Source organism: Dipodomys merriami, unplaced genomic scaffold (assembly GCF_024711535.1).
Source record: "Dipodomys merriami isolate MVZ:Mamm:240054 unplaced genomic scaffold, mDipMer1.0.p SCAF_17, whole genome shotgun sequence".
In the NCBI taxonomy this organism is placed as follows: Eukaryota; Metazoa; Chordata; class Mammalia; order Rodentia; family Heteromyidae; genus Dipodomys; species Dipodomys merriami.
The window spans coordinates 32,272,911-32,291,231 of NW_027203048.1; the positions used below are offsets into that span (position 1 = coordinate 32,272,911).

Here is an 18,321-nt window from a genome sequence, read left to right on the forward strand (position 1 = left end):
GCTGAGATCAAGAGGATAGAGATTCAAAGCTAGCATGGAAAGTCTGCTAGACTCTACCTCCAAAATAATCAACAAAAAGCAGGATGGAGGCATGACTCAAGTGGTAGAATGCTTGTCTTTTAGAAAGCTCAAGGTCCTGATCTTTAAATCCAAGTACTACAAAACAACAACAAAAAATCCATGAAGAAGCCAGGCGCTGGTGGCTCACGCCTGTAATCCTAGCTACTCAGGAGGCTGAGATCTGAGGATCGAGGTTCAAAGCCAGCCTGGGCAGGAAAGTCCGTGAAACTCTTATCTCCAATAAACCACCAGAAAATCGAAAGTGGTGCTGTAGCTCAAGTGGTAGAGTCCTCGCCTTGAGCTGAAGAGCCCAGGGACAGCACCCAAGCCCAGAGTTCAAGCCCCATGACTGACCCCCCCCCCCAAAAAAAAATCCATGAAGGAAACCACTAGGTGTAATTATAGAAAAGTATGTAAGTATGTCCAGTGCTCCACTGAACATCAAATAGATTAAACACTGAGAAATAAACCTTTTCACTAGTTGGACTCAGTGGCATTTTTTTTTCTTATTTACCTCATTTGCCTTTTGGACCTTGTGATTTTTTATTTGTCCTTTCAACCACTTTTCCCAAATACTTTCAGGAGGAAGCATATGTTTCCCATGATCAAATCTTTAAAAATTTTATAATTTTCCCCACATTTCTAAATCTTCATCCTTTCCTGATTAAAAGATTTTTTCAGAATATTTTCAGAGGGAAAAATGTCAACTCCATGCTAAATACAATTTTCCACTTAAATTTTTTCTTGCAGAATTCAGTATTTATAGATGGACTAGCCTCTTAGTAGCCTAGGACTACCAGTAACAATAACACAGATTCTGCAGACAAGAACTTCACATACAGCTGGGCACTGGTTGCTCACACCTCTCAGGAGGCTAAGATCTGAGGATTGTGGTTTGAAGCCAGCCTGCAAGAAACTGTGAGATTCTTAAAACAGGAAGTGGTGTTATAGCTCAAGTAAAAGTGTTAGAGTACCCTGCCTTGAGCACAAGAAGCTCAGGGACAGAACCCAGGCCGAGAACCAGGACTGGCAAAAAAACAAAAACTCTGTCTACCAACTAAGAATCACATAACAGCTTTAAAAAAAAAGATTTAAATATTTTACATATTCAATTAGTAAATGAAATTAGAAATTTCTTTTTCTTTTTTTTTTTTGCCAATCCTGGGTCTTGAACTCAGGGCCTGGGTATAGACTGTTAGCTGCTTTTTGTTCAAGGCTAGGTATTCCACCACTTGAGCCACAGCACCACTTCCAGCTTTAAAATAAGCAAGTGATCAATATGCATTGTATTCATAAACTGCTTTGTTGAATGGCAACTCCTTTGTAAAACTGAAGATAATTAAAAAATTAAGAGAACAACAAATTTAAAAAAAAGAACAACTATTCTTCATAGGTTTGCTTTAAGTTAGAATGTGTGATGTCTTAAAAAACACATACCTTATAGCTGTTTAGATGGAAATAACCACATTTTACTTGGCTTTTTTTTTTGGGGGGGGGGGGTGAGGTGTGGTCAGTCATGGGGCTTGAACTCCTGAGCCTGGGTGCTGTTCCTCAGCTCTTCAGCTCAAGGCAAGTGCTCTAATAACTGAGCCACAGCACCACTCCAGTTTTCTGGTGGTTTATTGGAGATAAGAATCTCATGAACTTTCCTGCCCCGTCTGGCTTTGAACCACGATTCTTAGATCTCAGTCTCCTGAGTAGCTAGGATTACAGGTCTGAGCCTCTTTTATTGGATTTTCAGAATTCATTTTTGCAAAGTATGGCTGTGGTGATTACACATCTATAAGCCTAGCTACTCTGGAGGCTGAGATCTGAGGATTGCAGGTCAAAGCTAGCCCATGGAAATACCTGGTACTCTTTTTTTTGCCAGTCCTGGGGCTTGAACTCAGGGTCTGGGCACTGTGTGTGAACTTCTTTTGCTCAAGGTTAGCAGTCTACCACTTAAGACACAGCGCCACTTCCAGCGTTTTCTGTGTATGTAGTATTGAGGAATCGAACCCAGGGCTTCATGCATGCTAGGCAAGCACTCTACCACTAAGCCAAAGTCCCAGCCCCAAAATGGGACTCATCAATAATTAACCAGCAAGGGCTGGGAAGGTGGCTCAGTGGTAGAGCGCTTGCCTTGCATGCTCGAGGCCCTGGGTTCGATTCCTCAGCACCACATAAGCAAAAAGAAAAAAGCCGGAAGTGGCGCTGTGGCTCATAGTGGTAGAGCGCTAGCCTTGAGCTGAAGAGCTGAGGGACAGCGCCCAGGCCCAGAGTTCAGGCCCCACGACCGGACCCCCCAAAAAAAAAAAAAAAAAAAAAAAAATAATTAACCAGCAAATTGCTGGAAGTAGAGGCAACTCACATGGTAGAGCCCTCACCTTGAGGGGAAAAAAAAACCAAGCAAGAGTTGAGCCCCTGAACTCAACCTCCAGCACAAAAATATTAACAAATATTTATTTCTTAATTCTAAGCACAGTTGCTCAATCTGAAATTAGGTATAGTTAGGATAACTATTCCCATGTACTTTTATGATTTTGCCCTACCTTATTTTAGTCCAGTTAGATAAAATGTGTAAATTTTCACTTACCTCAGTCATGTGACAATATATTAAATTCATCTTAAAATCCAGAGGTATGCATGTCATATGGAGAGAAGAATGTCTGGAAACACCTAAAACCTAGCCAAAAATTTCTACACAGAATTGGTAGAAATGAGCCATTTAGGAAATGAGCCATCGACCCCTGTTGGTTTTTGATTTGGTGTTAGTTATGAGTCTGAACTCCGTCTTGAGTATTATCGCTTAGTTTTTTTACTCAAGGCCAGCACATTATAACTTGAGTCACAGTTCTACTTCTGGCTTTTCGCTGAGTAGTTGGCAATTGGTCATTACCTTAATTTCTTTCCTTCTTGTATATTTTTGAAAATATAATTTAGCTTACAGTTTGGCTGATTAAAAAAAATGCATCTCAAGTACTAGAAAATATTTTTTAAAGTTGCTCTTGATTTATATTACAGCTCTCATACACATTTTTGTTTATACATTAACACAAATTGTTTCAAATTTATGATTTAGTTTGTATAATTTATTCAAATATAAAACATATTTATGACTTATGATTATAGATTTAGAAACAAACAGGCTCCTGCCTGTAATCCTAGCTACTCCAGGGGCTGAGTTCTAAGAATTGCAGTTCGAAGCAAGCCTTGACAGCAAAGTATGAGACTGTGGCCCAAATGTTAAATTGCTAGACTTGAGCAAAAAAGCCCAGGGACAGCCCTAAGTTCAAGCCCCAGGATTGGCACAAAAAAGAAAGTTAAAAAAGCTAGTTATAAAAAAAAAGTGTGAAGAAAACCAGGTGCCAGTAGCTCATGCCTGTAATCCTAGCTACTCAGGAGGCTGAGATCTGAGGATTGTGGTTCAAAGCCAGCCCAGGCAGGAAAGCCCGTGAGACTCTTATCTCCAATAAAACCACCAGAAAACCAGAAGTGGCACTGTGGCTTAAGTAGTAGAGTGCTTCCCTTGAGCAAAAGAGCTGAGGGACAGCGCCTAGGCCTAGAGTTCAAGCCCCATGACCAACAAAAAGAGTGAAGAACAGTCATGTGAAAGCTACCATTGACAGTCTGATACTGGATCCTTTATATTAACTAGAACATGACTAATTTATCATAATGGCTTGAGACTGCAATTGTTTTGCTATTATTAAGTAAAATAACATCCTAGAATACAGAGCATAGTTAAAAAAGAAAAAGCTGGATGTGATGGTACATCTAGCACTTGAGAGGCTGAGTAGGTTGGATGGTTCTAAGTTTGAGGCCAGTAGGGACCATGTAGCAAGACCCTGCATCAAACTGACAAAGCCCCATGCTTTATAAAAGGAACCAACCTAATGCATATACTTAACTCCTTTTACATCCATTACTGGTGAATAATGGAAAACTGACAACTCTATTCTAATTAAAATTTCAATTGAGGCTCATCTTAACCAATGGCTGGACATAGTGGAGCACACCTATTATCTCAGCAAAATTAGGAGGATCATGGCCTAGGCAAAAAGCATGACCCCATCTTGAAAATGATAAACACAAAAAGTACTAGCATGGCTGAAGTGGTAGTACCACAAAAGAGGAATAAAGCAGTAAATGAAGTTAATTTTCTATGCTTCACAGTACAATTTTAAAATAAATAAATCATTTTGAACACTAGATCAAAGTATTATGGAACAGAATTGTGAAGCTTACCTGCAACATGCTGACAATCTCAACTTTGTTGAAGAAAATAAAAGATGTTAGAGTAGAAAGAAAATTCTCTTCAAAAACAGATGGTGTAGGCAAAATGATGTCCTGAATATACTGTACCCTGTAAGTCTGATGTATTTTTTGTCTTAGTTCAGAGTCTGTTATTGGTATAACCTCTTTAAACTTTGCAGTTTTGGTCAAGAATTCTCTATGTCTTTTTGGCTGAGCCAAAGCAGGGTCATATTCAAGGCATCCCACAACATCCATGATACACTCATCAGAAAACATCACCTCAAAAAGAGTTGCCTTATTTAGGAACAATATTCCTCTAAAAATTTCATATAGATGGTGTAAACCTTCAGTGTTTTCTAGGTTCTCACAAGCTTGGAACAGCTGCAGTAGTTTTTTAATATAGCCTTCATTTTCCAAGGCTAATGCCAGCTTTTCCCTACGGATAGGTGAGGAAAGAACTGAGGTAACTAAGTCAGCAATCTCTTCAAGTTTATTGAGTTCACAGGTGGGCAGGTCAATCAGATGACTAGTTTCAGGCATTTCTTCAAATCGCTCTTCTTCAGATTCATCAATGAGGTCCTGGGTGACTTCTACTGATGGGTCTTTACCTTGAACCTTTGAAACAAAGTATAGCTGGTAATCTCAGAATACAAAAAACTCAACGCTGGAAATAAATTAACTGATAATTGAATGAATAGTAGTAATATAGTCACTGTTAATTAAATGTGTTGGTGGGGCTGCCATATACCAAGCTTAGAGTCAGTTATTTTAGTATTAAGTAATGATTATAGATATTTCACCTGCAAATTTCCAAATTATAACTTCAAATTAACCAACCAGCTGATCTGAAGCAGATCTACAGTCAGTCATGCAAATCAGGTAAGAATACTGAGTAATTATTTAATAATTCCACCACTATATCTAACAAATTTGAATTTGGTGGAAGGTTACACTTCTGTTTCTACCCCCAAATCATTGTTTCTGTCATTCATGCCATAAGCATGCCAGTCAACTTATTTCTGGTTTTGTCCCCTTTGAAATGAGTTCTTTGCCTCAGTGAAATTACTACATGAAATATTTTGTAAACAAAAAAGATCTATAATTTTTGTATGGAACTGTTAAAAGCCAGAGTTCTTGGTATGCCATCCTTTTTTCCCATTGTGCAATGAGCTTAGAAACATTAACATTAATTCTATCAGTTTAGTGACTAAGGGCCTCAGGAGCAGAGTTCCTTGCTGTCTCAAACTGGACACATTATTGATAAAAAAATAACTAATAATTGATAAAATAGAGAACCAAATCAATCTAGAGTTGAAAAATAAAACATAGTTTACAGTTCTCTAGAATACCACACAGTAGTTAGAATAAACTCAATGTATATTCAGCAATAACAAATATTACAAAATAAATTGATTTTTGCAGTAAAAACCTAATTAATCCTAGTAGATTAAGTTGCCTAGGAACTTAAATGATCCTTCCAAAAGTGAAAATAGTATAGCGGTCACAAGAACAAACACATGGGTAATAAAACAAAGGAAATACAATGTTAACAATTATATCAGATGCTTAGAAGAGTGAAATCATGTTTATTTTACTGTCTCAGAATGGACTAGGGCATGAGAGGCTGTAAACTTTGAGGAATGACATTGCTCTGGGGAACATTTTGTCATACAATGTGAAGCATTAGACTTAAAATGTCTGAGTAGAAGTCTTATAAAATGCCAATATTTACTTTTCAGGTTATACCTATTACCAATACTATGATATGGTAAAACCATGGTATTGATTCACTTCCTTCTATTGAACAAAAATCTTATATTGATAATGATGGTCAAATGTACTGGGAAATTTCAATAAAGCTTCTTGAGGATTTAACACCAACAGAAAACAATTGGCCTTTGCTGGGTGCTGGTGGCTATGGTTAGTGCTGGGTGAGTATTACAATTAGAAGCCAGCTGAGACAGACAAATCCATAAGACTATTATTTCCATTAACCAGCAACAAGAGCTCTAACTGGAGGTGTGGCCCAAGTCTTGAGCAGAAAAAGCAGACCAAGAGTTTGAGGCTATGAGTTTAAGCCATAGTACTGAGATACAAGACACAAAAAACCCAACCAACCAACCTTCCTTCTCTCTGAAAAAAAGACAAATGAACGAAACATAACTAGTCCAAGGAAGAACTGGATTTGGTCAACTGTTGGCTCATTTCTATGCCAAAGTGTTCTGTACCAACTTACTATATGGTACATACTGCAATAGATCAAGGAAAGAAATGAGTAATCAAATTAGTAGAAAAATGTGATAGCCTTATAGAACAGATTAGTTATTTGCCTAACTCACACTGGCTCCTTCAAATTTCAGGAATATTCATAGTGATATTACTGTCATATAAATGAAACACTAAATAGACAAATATGATCATTGACAAGATGCTCTTGTGCCTTGCCCAAAGGTGTGGCTTTTGCCTAGTTTATGAAAGGTAGCACCTCTTCACGTGGAATATCCTGTCTTACAGGAATGACTTTTTACCTGGGGATCTTGGGCTAGTACACTTATTCCATGCTAAGTCTTTTTTTGATGGGAGCTTAGACTACAATTTAACATCTAGTCTAGAGATGTGGGAAGCTAAAGGTCAACATCAACCAAACTTACATGACTGATTTCCAATGAAAACCCTGGACACAAATGTTTGGATAAACTGTCTGGGTTAGTAATACTAACCATGTATGCTGTTACCTATCATTGCTGGATAAAGTGCTGTCTGTATGACTCTACAAGGAGTCACAACTAGAAACCTAAGCTCTTTGGAACCCTGCCTCCTTGTCCCATTTCATATTTATCTGTATCTTTTCACTGTAATGAACTGTAACCAGCCAATTTTGATGAGTTGAGACTTTCCAATGAATTATTGAACCTGAGATGGCCTTGAGGACCTCCTGAACTACTTGAGTAAAAACAGTAAGAGACAAATTTCAGCAAAAATTTCTAAGAAAATGTATGAATTCTACTGCTTAATAATGTATATTAATAATGCTCCAGTAACATGATGAATATTAAGATGTGTTAGAAAAGAAGTAGACCATCTGTTTCCAGTTAGGAAAAGATCCATGTTTACATGTCATAGGGAACAGGCAGATTCGTATTAAATTTTCTTGAGCAACTTTAGTACATTGCCTGATACTATTATTGGGAGAAGTAAAGGGGAAAACTTTGTGCTTAGATCCATAAAACTAACTAAAAAAACCCTTTATTAGCTTAATAATTGCAACAAATGTTTCATAATAACATGAGATGCTAATCCTACTATATTATGTGAATTCGAGGAGCTTAAAGAAGTACTCAGTAATAGTGTATTATCTGTTAATTTTTTAATGTTCTAAAATAAAAATGTTAAAAAATAAAGCTACCTATGAGTTACTGCATATTCTGCTACACTAAAAGTTCCATGTGGATTAGAGTCATGATTTACTTTTGGTAATTAATGCCAGGCACATGGTATTTACAAAATTAGATAAATACATGATCAAATATTAGAAGAAAAAAGAAATCCAGATATCTGATCTTACTATCTTCTTCCATTTTTTAAAAAAAGCTCTTGTCATTCTTTATCATATTTATTATGCTATCAAAAGCTGAAGTGGTAAACTGGGAAGGTGGCTTAGTGGTAGAGTGCTTGCCTTGCATGCATGAGGTCCTGGGTTCGATTCCTCAGCAGATTCTTCAGCCTTGAGCTGAAGAGCTAACGGACAATGCCCAGGACGAGTTCAGGCCCCACAACTGACAAAAAAAAAAGCTAAAGTGGTAAAATAATTATGATAAAGTTGGCTTTTGTTTTGGAATTTTTAGGTTAAAGAATTAGTTGCGGAATATACAAAAGTTTCAGGGCTGGATATGTATTACAAAAAAAAGCTAAAGTAGTAAAATAATTATGATAAAGTTGGCTTTTGTTTTTGAATTTTTATGTTAAAGAATTAGTTGCAGAATATACAAAAGTTTCAGGGCTGGATATGTAACTTGGTAGCAGAGTGCTTGCCTACTTTACATGATACTCTAGTTTCCTTAGAGCCTAGGTTATCAAAATTTCATACTAATGTATTGCTTTCCACATTCTTTTTTTTTCTTTGCCAACACTGTAGCTTCAACTCAGGGCTGGGGCACTGTCCCTGAGCTTCTTTTTGCTCACCACAGGGGCCACTTTCAGCCTTTTCTGTCTATGTAGTACTGAGGAAATGAACCCAGGTCTTTATGCATGCTAGGCAAGCACACTAGGCCACATTCCCAGCCCTTTCATATTCTAATATACATTACTGAAGTTGGAAGAAAAAAAACAAAATTAAGAATGTCAAAGCATAAACATAAAAAGAACCTTACCTGACAAATTTTTTCCCAGATCTCATCACAGCCAGCTTTTTCCTGAAAACTTAGAGCCAGATCATAGTTCTCAGCTTCTGACCAAACAATTAATGTATCCTATTAAAAAAAAAAAAAGATCATGACAATAGAAAGGATATGCCTAGAAAATACAGAGAATTGGAAATAGGGTAGCAAATGACAAAAATGATAAAAGCACTCTGATAAGCACAAGGAACAGTCACTGACACTGCAAAGCTATACATTAATTATACACTATAAATATGTATTATAAATATTATATTGCACATATATACTATGTTTTGTAACATGTAATACACTATGAACTTATATATACACATATAATATAAATATATACATATATATTTATAATATAAAGAAGCTCATAGATCTTGACTTATATTGCCAAGAATTAGCTATTTGTGGTCAAAATTACAATTCAGACATTCCAACCACCTATACAGTTAAGGAAGTCATGTTATCCTTTCTGTTTAGCCAGTTGTCAACTAAGTACAAGTAGGCTAATATCTGAAAATATGCTATGATTTAATTGCTTTCGGTATTTTTTTTTTAATTTGGAAAAGTTATTTAGAATCTTTGGGGGCTGGGAAGGTGGCTCATAGAATCTTAGGAATTACAATAGTGAAGCTAAACTTTCTACTGGCAGGCCAGGTTATAGAAATACTAACTCAAAGTTTACTTTTCATAGAATTTCCTCAATTATATCCCTCTTAAAAGGTTATACTTTCAAGCCGGGCGCTGGTGGCTCACGCCTGTAATCCTAGCTACTCAGGAGTCTGAGATCTGAGGATCGCGGTTCAAAGCCAGCCCGGGCAAGAGAGACCATAAGACTCCTAAAATAAACCACCAGAAAACCGGAAGTGGCACTGTAGCTCAAGTGGTAGAGCGCTCGCCTTGAGCTGAAGAGCTGAGGGACAGCGCCCAAGCCCAGAGTTCAAGCCCCATGACCGACCAAAAAAAAAAAAAAAAGGTTATACTTTCAGAAAAAGGTTACAAATTCCTGTTACTAGAAATGTTTATATTTAAATTAAAATACTAAAAGCACTATGTACTATGTAAATAAACAATTTTTAGGACATAAAATAAAATTTAAAATTGCTTCAATTTTAAAATTAAAAGATGTTCAGATAAGAATAGCTGAAATCTTGTGTTCTCTCTTTTTTTTTCTATTTTTGACAGATAAATTTATCACCAAAATATATCATTGTAAAATTTTACCAGGTTCTTCAATTGCTCCCACCATGACTCGAAAATAGAGCTGTTTTTACAAACATAATTTTACTAAGAAATTCCATGTACAGAAAAAATATAAAACCACTCCAGGTGCCAGTGGCTCACGCCTGTAATCCTAGCTACTCAGGAGGCTGAGATCTGAGGATCACGGTTCAAAGCCAGCCCGGGCAGGAACATCCATGAGACTCTTAGCTCCAATAAACCACTAGAAGACTGGAAGTAGCGCTGTGGCTCAAGCGGTAGAGCATTTGCCTTGAGCTGAAGAGCACAGGGACAGCGCCCAAGCCCAGAGTTCAAGCCCCACAACCAATCAAAAAAAAAAAAAAAATATATATATATATATAAATAAAACCAAATGCTTCTCTAATCAGAGTTGGCTAAAGCATTAGGGCACTTCTTACGAGCTGGCTTCAAAAGAGCTTCATAAACAGTAGTCTCCAAAGATTTTTTTGATTGTGCACGTCAACTTACAGTGCATTATATAAATGAATGTTAGTAAAGTAATAGTTTTTATAAACACACTAAAATGTAAAAGGATTATATAACAGCAAAATAATATGTTTGAACTATAATAGCTCCATATTAATAGTTAACATTTTAAAACCTAATATAAAATTAGGGCATAATATACCCATTAATATCAATTAATTCAAATCTAATTTTTAATTATTTTTTTCTAGCATGGGAGAGCCTAGGTGCTGTCCCTGAGCTTTTATTCCTCAAGCTTAGTATTTGTTCTACCACATGAACCACAGTTCCACTCTCTGCTTTTTAGTGAAGGTAAGTCTCAGAGACTTTCTTGCCCAGGTGACTTTGAACCATGATTCTGAGTAGCTAGCATGAGCCATTGGTGCCCAGCTCACAAATCTGATTTATAACTATCCTTTTAATAACTCAACTTTTTGGGAGTATTAACTCTTTTTCAGAGCTATTACCTTTCACTCATATGGCTAACAGATAACACTAGGAGTGCAAATACCAATCTGACCAATAACTTCATTTGCACTTAGCTGCAACCCTTTTTAAGGTACTTCGTCCACAATAGTTGGGCTACAGCAATCCACAATAAAAAATGTTATTTTCCCCTCAGAATGCCATGTATTTTTTTATTCAGTCACCTCACAGTTAGTAAACATTAACAAAAAAAATCTGACAAAGTACAGACCCAGAGTGAGGTGGGCTCATGTCTGTAATCCTAGCTATTCAAGACACTGAAATCTGAGATCAACAGTTCTAGGCCAGTTCCACTGAAAAGCCCCTGTAAGACTCTTATCTCCATTTAACCATCAAACAGACATTAAGTAGAGCTGTATCTCAAGTGGTAGAGTGCTAGTCTGGAGCAAAAAAGCTCAAGGGACAGTGCCCAGGTCCTGAGTTCACGTTCCAGAAACAACACCAAAACAAACAAACAAAGAAGACCCTGATTTCTTCTCAAATCCATTTCAGAGATCATAAATACTACAGAATGGAATCCAAAAACTGTTCACATTGGGATCTAAAGCCCTTTCTATTTTGTCTCTAAGACAATGTCTAGATAAACAATGAAACATAAGGTAATAGAGTGCTCTTTTCCATAATTTCCTTGTTTTATACTTTCCTGTTAATAACCTAACATTCATTTTTCTGATCCAATCAAAATCCCAGAAACTAATAGGAATTTACATTTAAAAGTCCCTTTTCAATGCGAAGAGGAATGACCTTGGAAAATAGTTAAAAATATAACCCAAGCCTGTCTCAAGCAGCAGGTCTTGCGTAAGCTTCAAGAATCCTTATTTGTGTTTGTGTGTGTGTGTATGTATACATATTTTTTTTTCCCTTTTTCCTGGCTTGAGGTTTTAATTCAGGGCTGTGTGCTTGCTAGGAGGTGCTCTACTAACCCTTTTTAGGATCTTTTTTTATATATGGGTGGGCCCAAGACTATGATCCCTCTTTATTTGTGCTGTCACCAATGGGTATAGCCTCCCAAATATTTTACATGGGCAGCCTTGAACTTGATCCCATTTCTCTGCCTATGAATTAGCTAGGATTAAAGATATAAGCCACAAATACCCATCTCCAGCTAACTCTTCTGATAAGCCAAATTTAAGAATGGACATTAGTGTATCTTCAGTTAAAATGTGGTAAAACTTGTCTTCATTGTAGGGTCCTACTCTAATTGGGTGAGAAATTTTACCCTATCTTTTCCATTCTTACTTCTCAGTAATTAAGCACTCAGAAGAAGCCTGTGCAGAAGTATTAATTCCATTGATCAAAGACTCAAAGAAGAGAATAGTACAAATATATTTATTTTTGGTTGGTCATGGGGCTTGAATTCTGGGTCTGGGCGCTATTCCTTAGCTCTTCAGCAAAAAGCAAACACTCTACCACTTGAGCCACTGTGCAACTTTTGGTTTTCTGAGTGGTTTATTGGAGATAAGAGTCTCATGGACTTTTCTTCCCGAGCTGGCTTTGGCTTTGAACCTCGATCCTCAGATCTCAGCCTCCTGAGTAGCTAGGATTACAGGTGTGAGCTGCTGACCTCAGCCTCCTGAGTAGCTAGGATTACAGGTGTGAGCTGCTGATGCCCAGCATACAAAAAATATTTAAAACAGAATTAAAAGGCAGGTGCCAGGGCTCATGCCTGGAATCCTAGCTGAGATCTGAGGATCATGTTTCAAAGCCGGCCCAGGCACGAAAGTTGGTTAGTCTTATCTCCAATTAACTACTAGAAAAAACAGAAGTGACGCTGTGGCTCAAAGTGGTAGTGCTAGACTTGAGCAAAAGAGTCCAGGCCTTGAGTTCAAGCCCCACAACTGGGGCAAAAAAAAAGACGGTCTCACCTATGAACTGTGATCTCAATAATGTCAGCTTCTCAAGGAGATGGATTACAGATGTAAGCAGAAAAGTCTGAGACTCATCTCAGACTTCCACCAAAAGCTGGAAGTGGAGCTGAGGCTCAAATGGTGGAAGCTAGCCTTGAGCACAAATGTTCAGGGACAGGGCCCACGCTCTGGTTCCAACCCAGTACTGGCACAAAACGAACAAACAAACAAAAAAACAACAAAAACACAAAAAATAATATAAAGTGTCAAAAAGCAGAGTTTCCTACAAATTTTTAAGACAACCAACCTCAGTTCTTCACATGAAAGTCTCTTTTTAAACAAAGTGGACTTTCAACCACTGTAACTCTGTGTTACATCATCTGCCCATTTGTACATAGCAAATGGGTTCATCTCTCTCAGATATTGTCTCTTTAAACTAAAATCAGGTTAGTTTTCCTAACTGAAATATTTAATTACTACTGTGTTCCTATAGTAACTAGATCTCAATGAGCTTGCAAGAATAACAGAAAAAGTTACAGAAACTAATACACAGACAAGAATGATGGTGTACCTTTAGTGTCTGCAATCCCAGTGTTCCAAGCAGGCAGGGATACAGAGTTCTGCCTGGGCTATATATAGGAAGTCTATCTTTTAAAAAAGTCACATTTGGAGCTGGGAAGTTGGCTCAGTGGTAGAGTGCTTGCCTCACATGCAAGGGGCCCTGGATTCGATTCCTCAGCAGCACATATGAAGAAAAAGGGTGGAAGTAGTGCGGTGGCTCAAGTGGTAGGGTGCTAGCCTTGAGCTGAAGACCTGAGGAACAGCGCCCAGGCCCAGAGTTCAGGCCCCGTGGCTAACCAACAAAACCGAAAAGCCAAAAATTCACATTTAGTAGAATTCTTTAAAACTGTGAAAAATATGTCCATGTTCAACCTCAGGATAAAGTAAGGAGGACAAGGACTAGGTTAGCTTGACAATTTAACTTAGCCCTTAGTGAACTGCACAGTCACAAAATAGAAAAATAGATGTTTTCAAGATAGGCAGGCCTGGGCTGGGAAGGTGGCTCAGTGGTAGAACGCTTGCCTTGCATGCCTGAGGCCCTGGGTTCGATTCCTCAGCACCACATAAGCAGAAAACGCCAGAAGTGGCACTGTGGCTCAAGTGGTAGAGTGCTAGCCTTGAGCTGAAGAGCTGAGGGGCAGTGCCCAGGCCCAGAGTTCAGGCCCCATGACTGGCTAAAAAAAAAGAAGAAGAAGAAAAAAAAAAGATAGGCAGGCCTGAATTAAGGGCTCTGAGTTTTTTGCTCAAGGTTAGTGTTCTACCACTTGAGCCATACTTCTACTTTCAGCTTTTTGGTGGATAACTTAAAAAAGATGGGGACTTTCCTGATTGGGCGGGCTTTAAACCATGATCCTCAGATCTCAGTTTCCTAAGTAGCTAGAATTCCAAGTGTGAGCTATTGGTACCTGATGGATATGGTATCATGAAACTGTATTTAAAACTTGGTGTGCAATACCTTGAGGAAAGGATTTCCAGTTTCATAGGCGTCTATAACTTTTTTTTTATTGGTTGGTCGTGGGGCCTGAACTCTGTCCCTCAGCTCTTCAGCTCAAGGCTAGGGCTCTACCATTTAAGCCACAGCGCCACTTCCAGCCTTTTTTGTTTATGTGGTGCTAAGGAATCGAACCCAGGGCCTCACTGAGGCAAGCACTCTACCACTTAGCTACCTTCCCAGTCCCACCTGTAACATATTAAAAAAAAAATGAAAACTTCTAAGTCAATAGATTTTATTTTTCCCCTTAATATTGACCTACTACATTAATGTGAATTAACTTCAGAGTCAGAGATTCTACTATTAAGCCAGAATAACCTTATCTTTGCCCATAACCACTCTAAACAAATCTCATTAGAAAGAGATAAAGTTTCCCAAGGGGAGGGGAAGAGAAGTATATGAATACACACACACACTCTCTCTCTCTCTCTCTCTCCCCCTCCCCACACAAAATACCAGCAAGTTCAAAATGAATTTAAAAGTCTGAAAATGAGTGAGACTGCAAATTATGTACTTATCTCTTTAGTACAGTCGTTCCTTTCCTTGACAAACTTCTTTGGAAGGAGATTTTAAAAATATAATATAGTAAAATATATAGTCCAAGACATATGATGACATTGCTCACAAATAATAATAATGTCTTGTATTCTCAAGTCTGTGATATATTTTGGTACTATTAAGAGTTAAGTGTAGAGTAGAATAAGGACCAGAGTGCTACTCATGGCTTCACTGTTCACTATTTCTGTGGCCTTCGGCAAAAATTCTACCTTTTGCTTTCTCTTTGGAAAACATGAAAATCCTGTCCGTATCAGTACTAGTAAAGATGGCTGTAAATAGTTATTATTGAGCTTATATGTCAGATACTATACTATTTTTTCATGTTAAGTCACAATTATTACACATGAAATAAGCAGTATGTTCATTTAAAAGGTTTACTATTGACATTGTTTTGGGAAGAAGGTAAAGGTGCAGGAAGAGAGTAATAGAGGTGAGACTGATGAGAGCATATTGTTAACATGGGGAAATGTAACAACAAAATCCTCTATAACTAAATAAAAACTAAAAACAAACAAACATGAGATTTGAGTATAGTGGCTCCTGTCTGTAATCCCAGCACCCTGAGACTACGGTGGTGTAAGGGTATACATTGAGGCCAGCCTGAGATACATAGTCAGATTCTCAAAAAACAAAACATTAAGTTCAGAAAATATTTGCTTTATATTGCTAGAAATTCGCTGAACTAAAAAACTTAAGAATGTTCAAGTTCAGACTCCTTAGGTCTGTTATACTGTTACATATGAATGTGGGAAAATTCTAAAAGAACACAAATTTTCCTTGTTTCTTACTCTGCAACATTATATTTAACTAAGTGCCTATTTAGACTGATCCCCATTGTATTCCCCTAAAACTCTTCCTTGGTCCTGTTCCAAATCATCACTCTGCACTTAAAACTCTTCTGCTCTTGCATCTGAACGATATTCCAAGAACAGAGAACATTACAAATGTATGCTGTCAATACTCAAAATTGTAAAAATCTTTTTAAAATATATATATTTACTAGTTTTTTTTATATTTACTAGTTTATTTCAAACATTAAGATTGAACTCACAACTTTTCACATTTTCCAGTTACGAGATAAAACTGGGCACTGGTAGCTCATTCCTGTATCCTAGCTACTCAGGAGGCTAAGGTCTGAGGATTAAGGTTTAAAGCCAGCCCATGCAGAAAAGTCTGTGAAGACTCTCTTCTTCAATTAAACACCAAAAAACCCAAAGTAGAGGTGTGGCTCAAGTGCTAGAGTACCAGCCTTGAGTGAAAAAGCTAATTAGCCAGAATTCAAGCCCTTACACCAGTATACATGCAGAAAAAAAATTATACAGGACTTAATGGTGTGGCTTAGAGGTAAAGTACTTCCTTAGCATGGATAAGATGCCAGGTTCAATCCCAAGTGCTGCCAAAAACAAACAAACAAAAAAACAATAACAAAACCAACACCACACTTTATTATTGCTTGATGCTGGTAGATCACACCTGTAGTCCTAGTTACTTAGGAGGCTGAGATCTGAGGATTGCAGTTCAAAGCCGGCCAGGGCAAGAAAGTCTGTGAAACTCTTTTTTTTTTTTATTGGGGAGGGGGGGTGTTGGTTGTGGGGCTTGAACTCTGGGCCTGGGTACTGTCCCTTAGCTCTTCAGCTCAAGGCTAGTACTCTACCACTTGAGCCACAGAGCCACTTCTGGCTTTTTCTGCTTATGTGGTGCTGAGGAATCGAACCCAGGGTCTCATGCATATAAGGCAAGCATTCTACCATTGGACTACCTTCCTAGCCCCTGTGAAACTCTTCTTGCCAATTAATTACCAGAAAACTGGAAGTGGAGGTGTGGCTCCAAGTGGTAGAGCACTAGCCTTGAGCATAAAAGCTCAAGGAACAGTGCCCATACCGAGTTCAAGCCCCACGACCAAAACAAAACAAGTCCTGTATCATTATAACCCAAACTTAGAATCTTTGCAATATTTTTTTAAAAATATAATTTCATGGGGCTGGGAAGGTGGCTCAGTGGTAGAGTGCTTGCCTTGCATGCACGAGGCCCTGGGTTCGATTCCTCAGCATCACATATGCAGAGCAAGCCGGAAGTGGCACTGTGGCTCAAGTGGTAGAACACTAGCCTTGAGCTGAAGAGGTAAGGGACAGCAACCAGGCCAGAATTCAGGCTCCATGACCTGGGGGGGGAGGGAAGGGAGGGAATATATACATAGTTTCATTATTATTTTTGGTTATGTGGTACTGCGGAATCAAACCCATGCTAAGCAAGCATTCTATTACTAATCCACGTTCCAAGCCTGAAATCTTAATGCTTCAGAATGTAAAATAATCATTTGCCAACTGGCCCTAACTTACTGAAATCTTGTTCTCTATCAGTTTGAAAAAATAACACATTTTCAGATTGGCTGATAAAGCCAGGTACTTGCTCTTCTTACTTCCTTGGATCTTTCTTTTTCCCAAAGCCTAATCTATCAGCATGCTTAATTAATTTTATCTTTAAAATACAACTTAAATCCATCCACCATTTTGAACAATTCCACCATCATAATCCAATCTTTTCTTTGGACAACATAAATCTCAAGAAGTCTTCTATGTATCTCTCTCCAATTCTACATACTTCTATTATTAAGATTTGGAACAAAACATTCCTCTGCTAAAACTTCACGAACTGTCAAACTGCATTGAAAAAAAAAATCCAATCTACAGATAGGAACCAGCCCATTGAGCAATATTCAACCAGGTGTTATTTGTTGGCAAATGGATAAATATCAACAGTCCTACAGACTATGCTAAAACTTTATTATTTTAATTTATAGGTACTTCAAAGAAGGTCCCATCTGGCAACTAAAAATTCATTTGATGATCATTACCACTAATGATTAACAAACTTTTCAATTATTTCCCAACCACTTCAAAGCCTAAACGAAAAAAAGTACAGAATAGTATATACTATGCTTTTTTTTTTTGTCAATTTAAGAATATATGTGTGATTGTGGACATTTGTTTACATTTGCATATCCCTTAGAAGATCTGTAGGAAACTGGTAAAGAGTGTGGCTTTTACCAAAGGAAACTATGGACAGAGCTTGGGGTAAAAAAGAAACATCAGTACTTTTATAATTCTGTGTAAGGGTGTGTGTGCCTGTGCACGTGCACACTCATGCATTGCTTGTCCTGGGTCTTGAATTCAGGGATTGGGTACTGTGCCTGAGATTTTTTGCTCAAGGATAGCACTCTACTACTTCAAGCCATAGTGCCACTTCTGGTTTTCTGGTGGTTAAATGGAAGTAAGAGTCTCACAGACTTTCCTGCCTAGGCTGGTTTTGAACCATGATCCTTAGATCTAAGCCTCCTGAGTGGTCAGGATTACAGGTCAGCCACCAGCACCTGGCCTGAACCTCTTTTTTATATTTAGTCATTCATCTACTATTCTAATATGTTCTTGAAAATGTACTAAAGGTCTGTTCCTGTTTTTCAAAGTCATTTGCTATCCTTTTTTTTTAAAAT

At 37.8% G+C, this 18,321-nt stretch overlaps 1 protein-coding gene across 3 annotated transcripts in view; it reads right to left on the reverse strand.

Moving 5' to 3' along the window:
• The window catches only part of Ppp4r3b (protein phosphatase 4 regulatory subunit 3B), a 46,623-nt gene that overhangs the window by 23,990 nt on the left and 4,312 nt on the right, over nucleotides 1–18,321 (reverse strand). For all 3 annotated transcript variants that reach the window (XM_070025661.1, XM_070025660.1, XM_070025662.1), the window contains exons 3-4: nucleotides 8,667–8,765; nucleotides 4,288–4,911 (exon numbers count right to left, since the gene is read on the reverse strand). In XM_070025661.1, coding sequence (XP_069881762.1) covers nucleotides 4,288–4,911; nucleotides 8,667–8,765 — 723 coding nt within the window. The remainder of the gene's footprint in view (nucleotides 1–4,287; nucleotides 4,912–8,666; nucleotides 8,766–18,321) is intronic.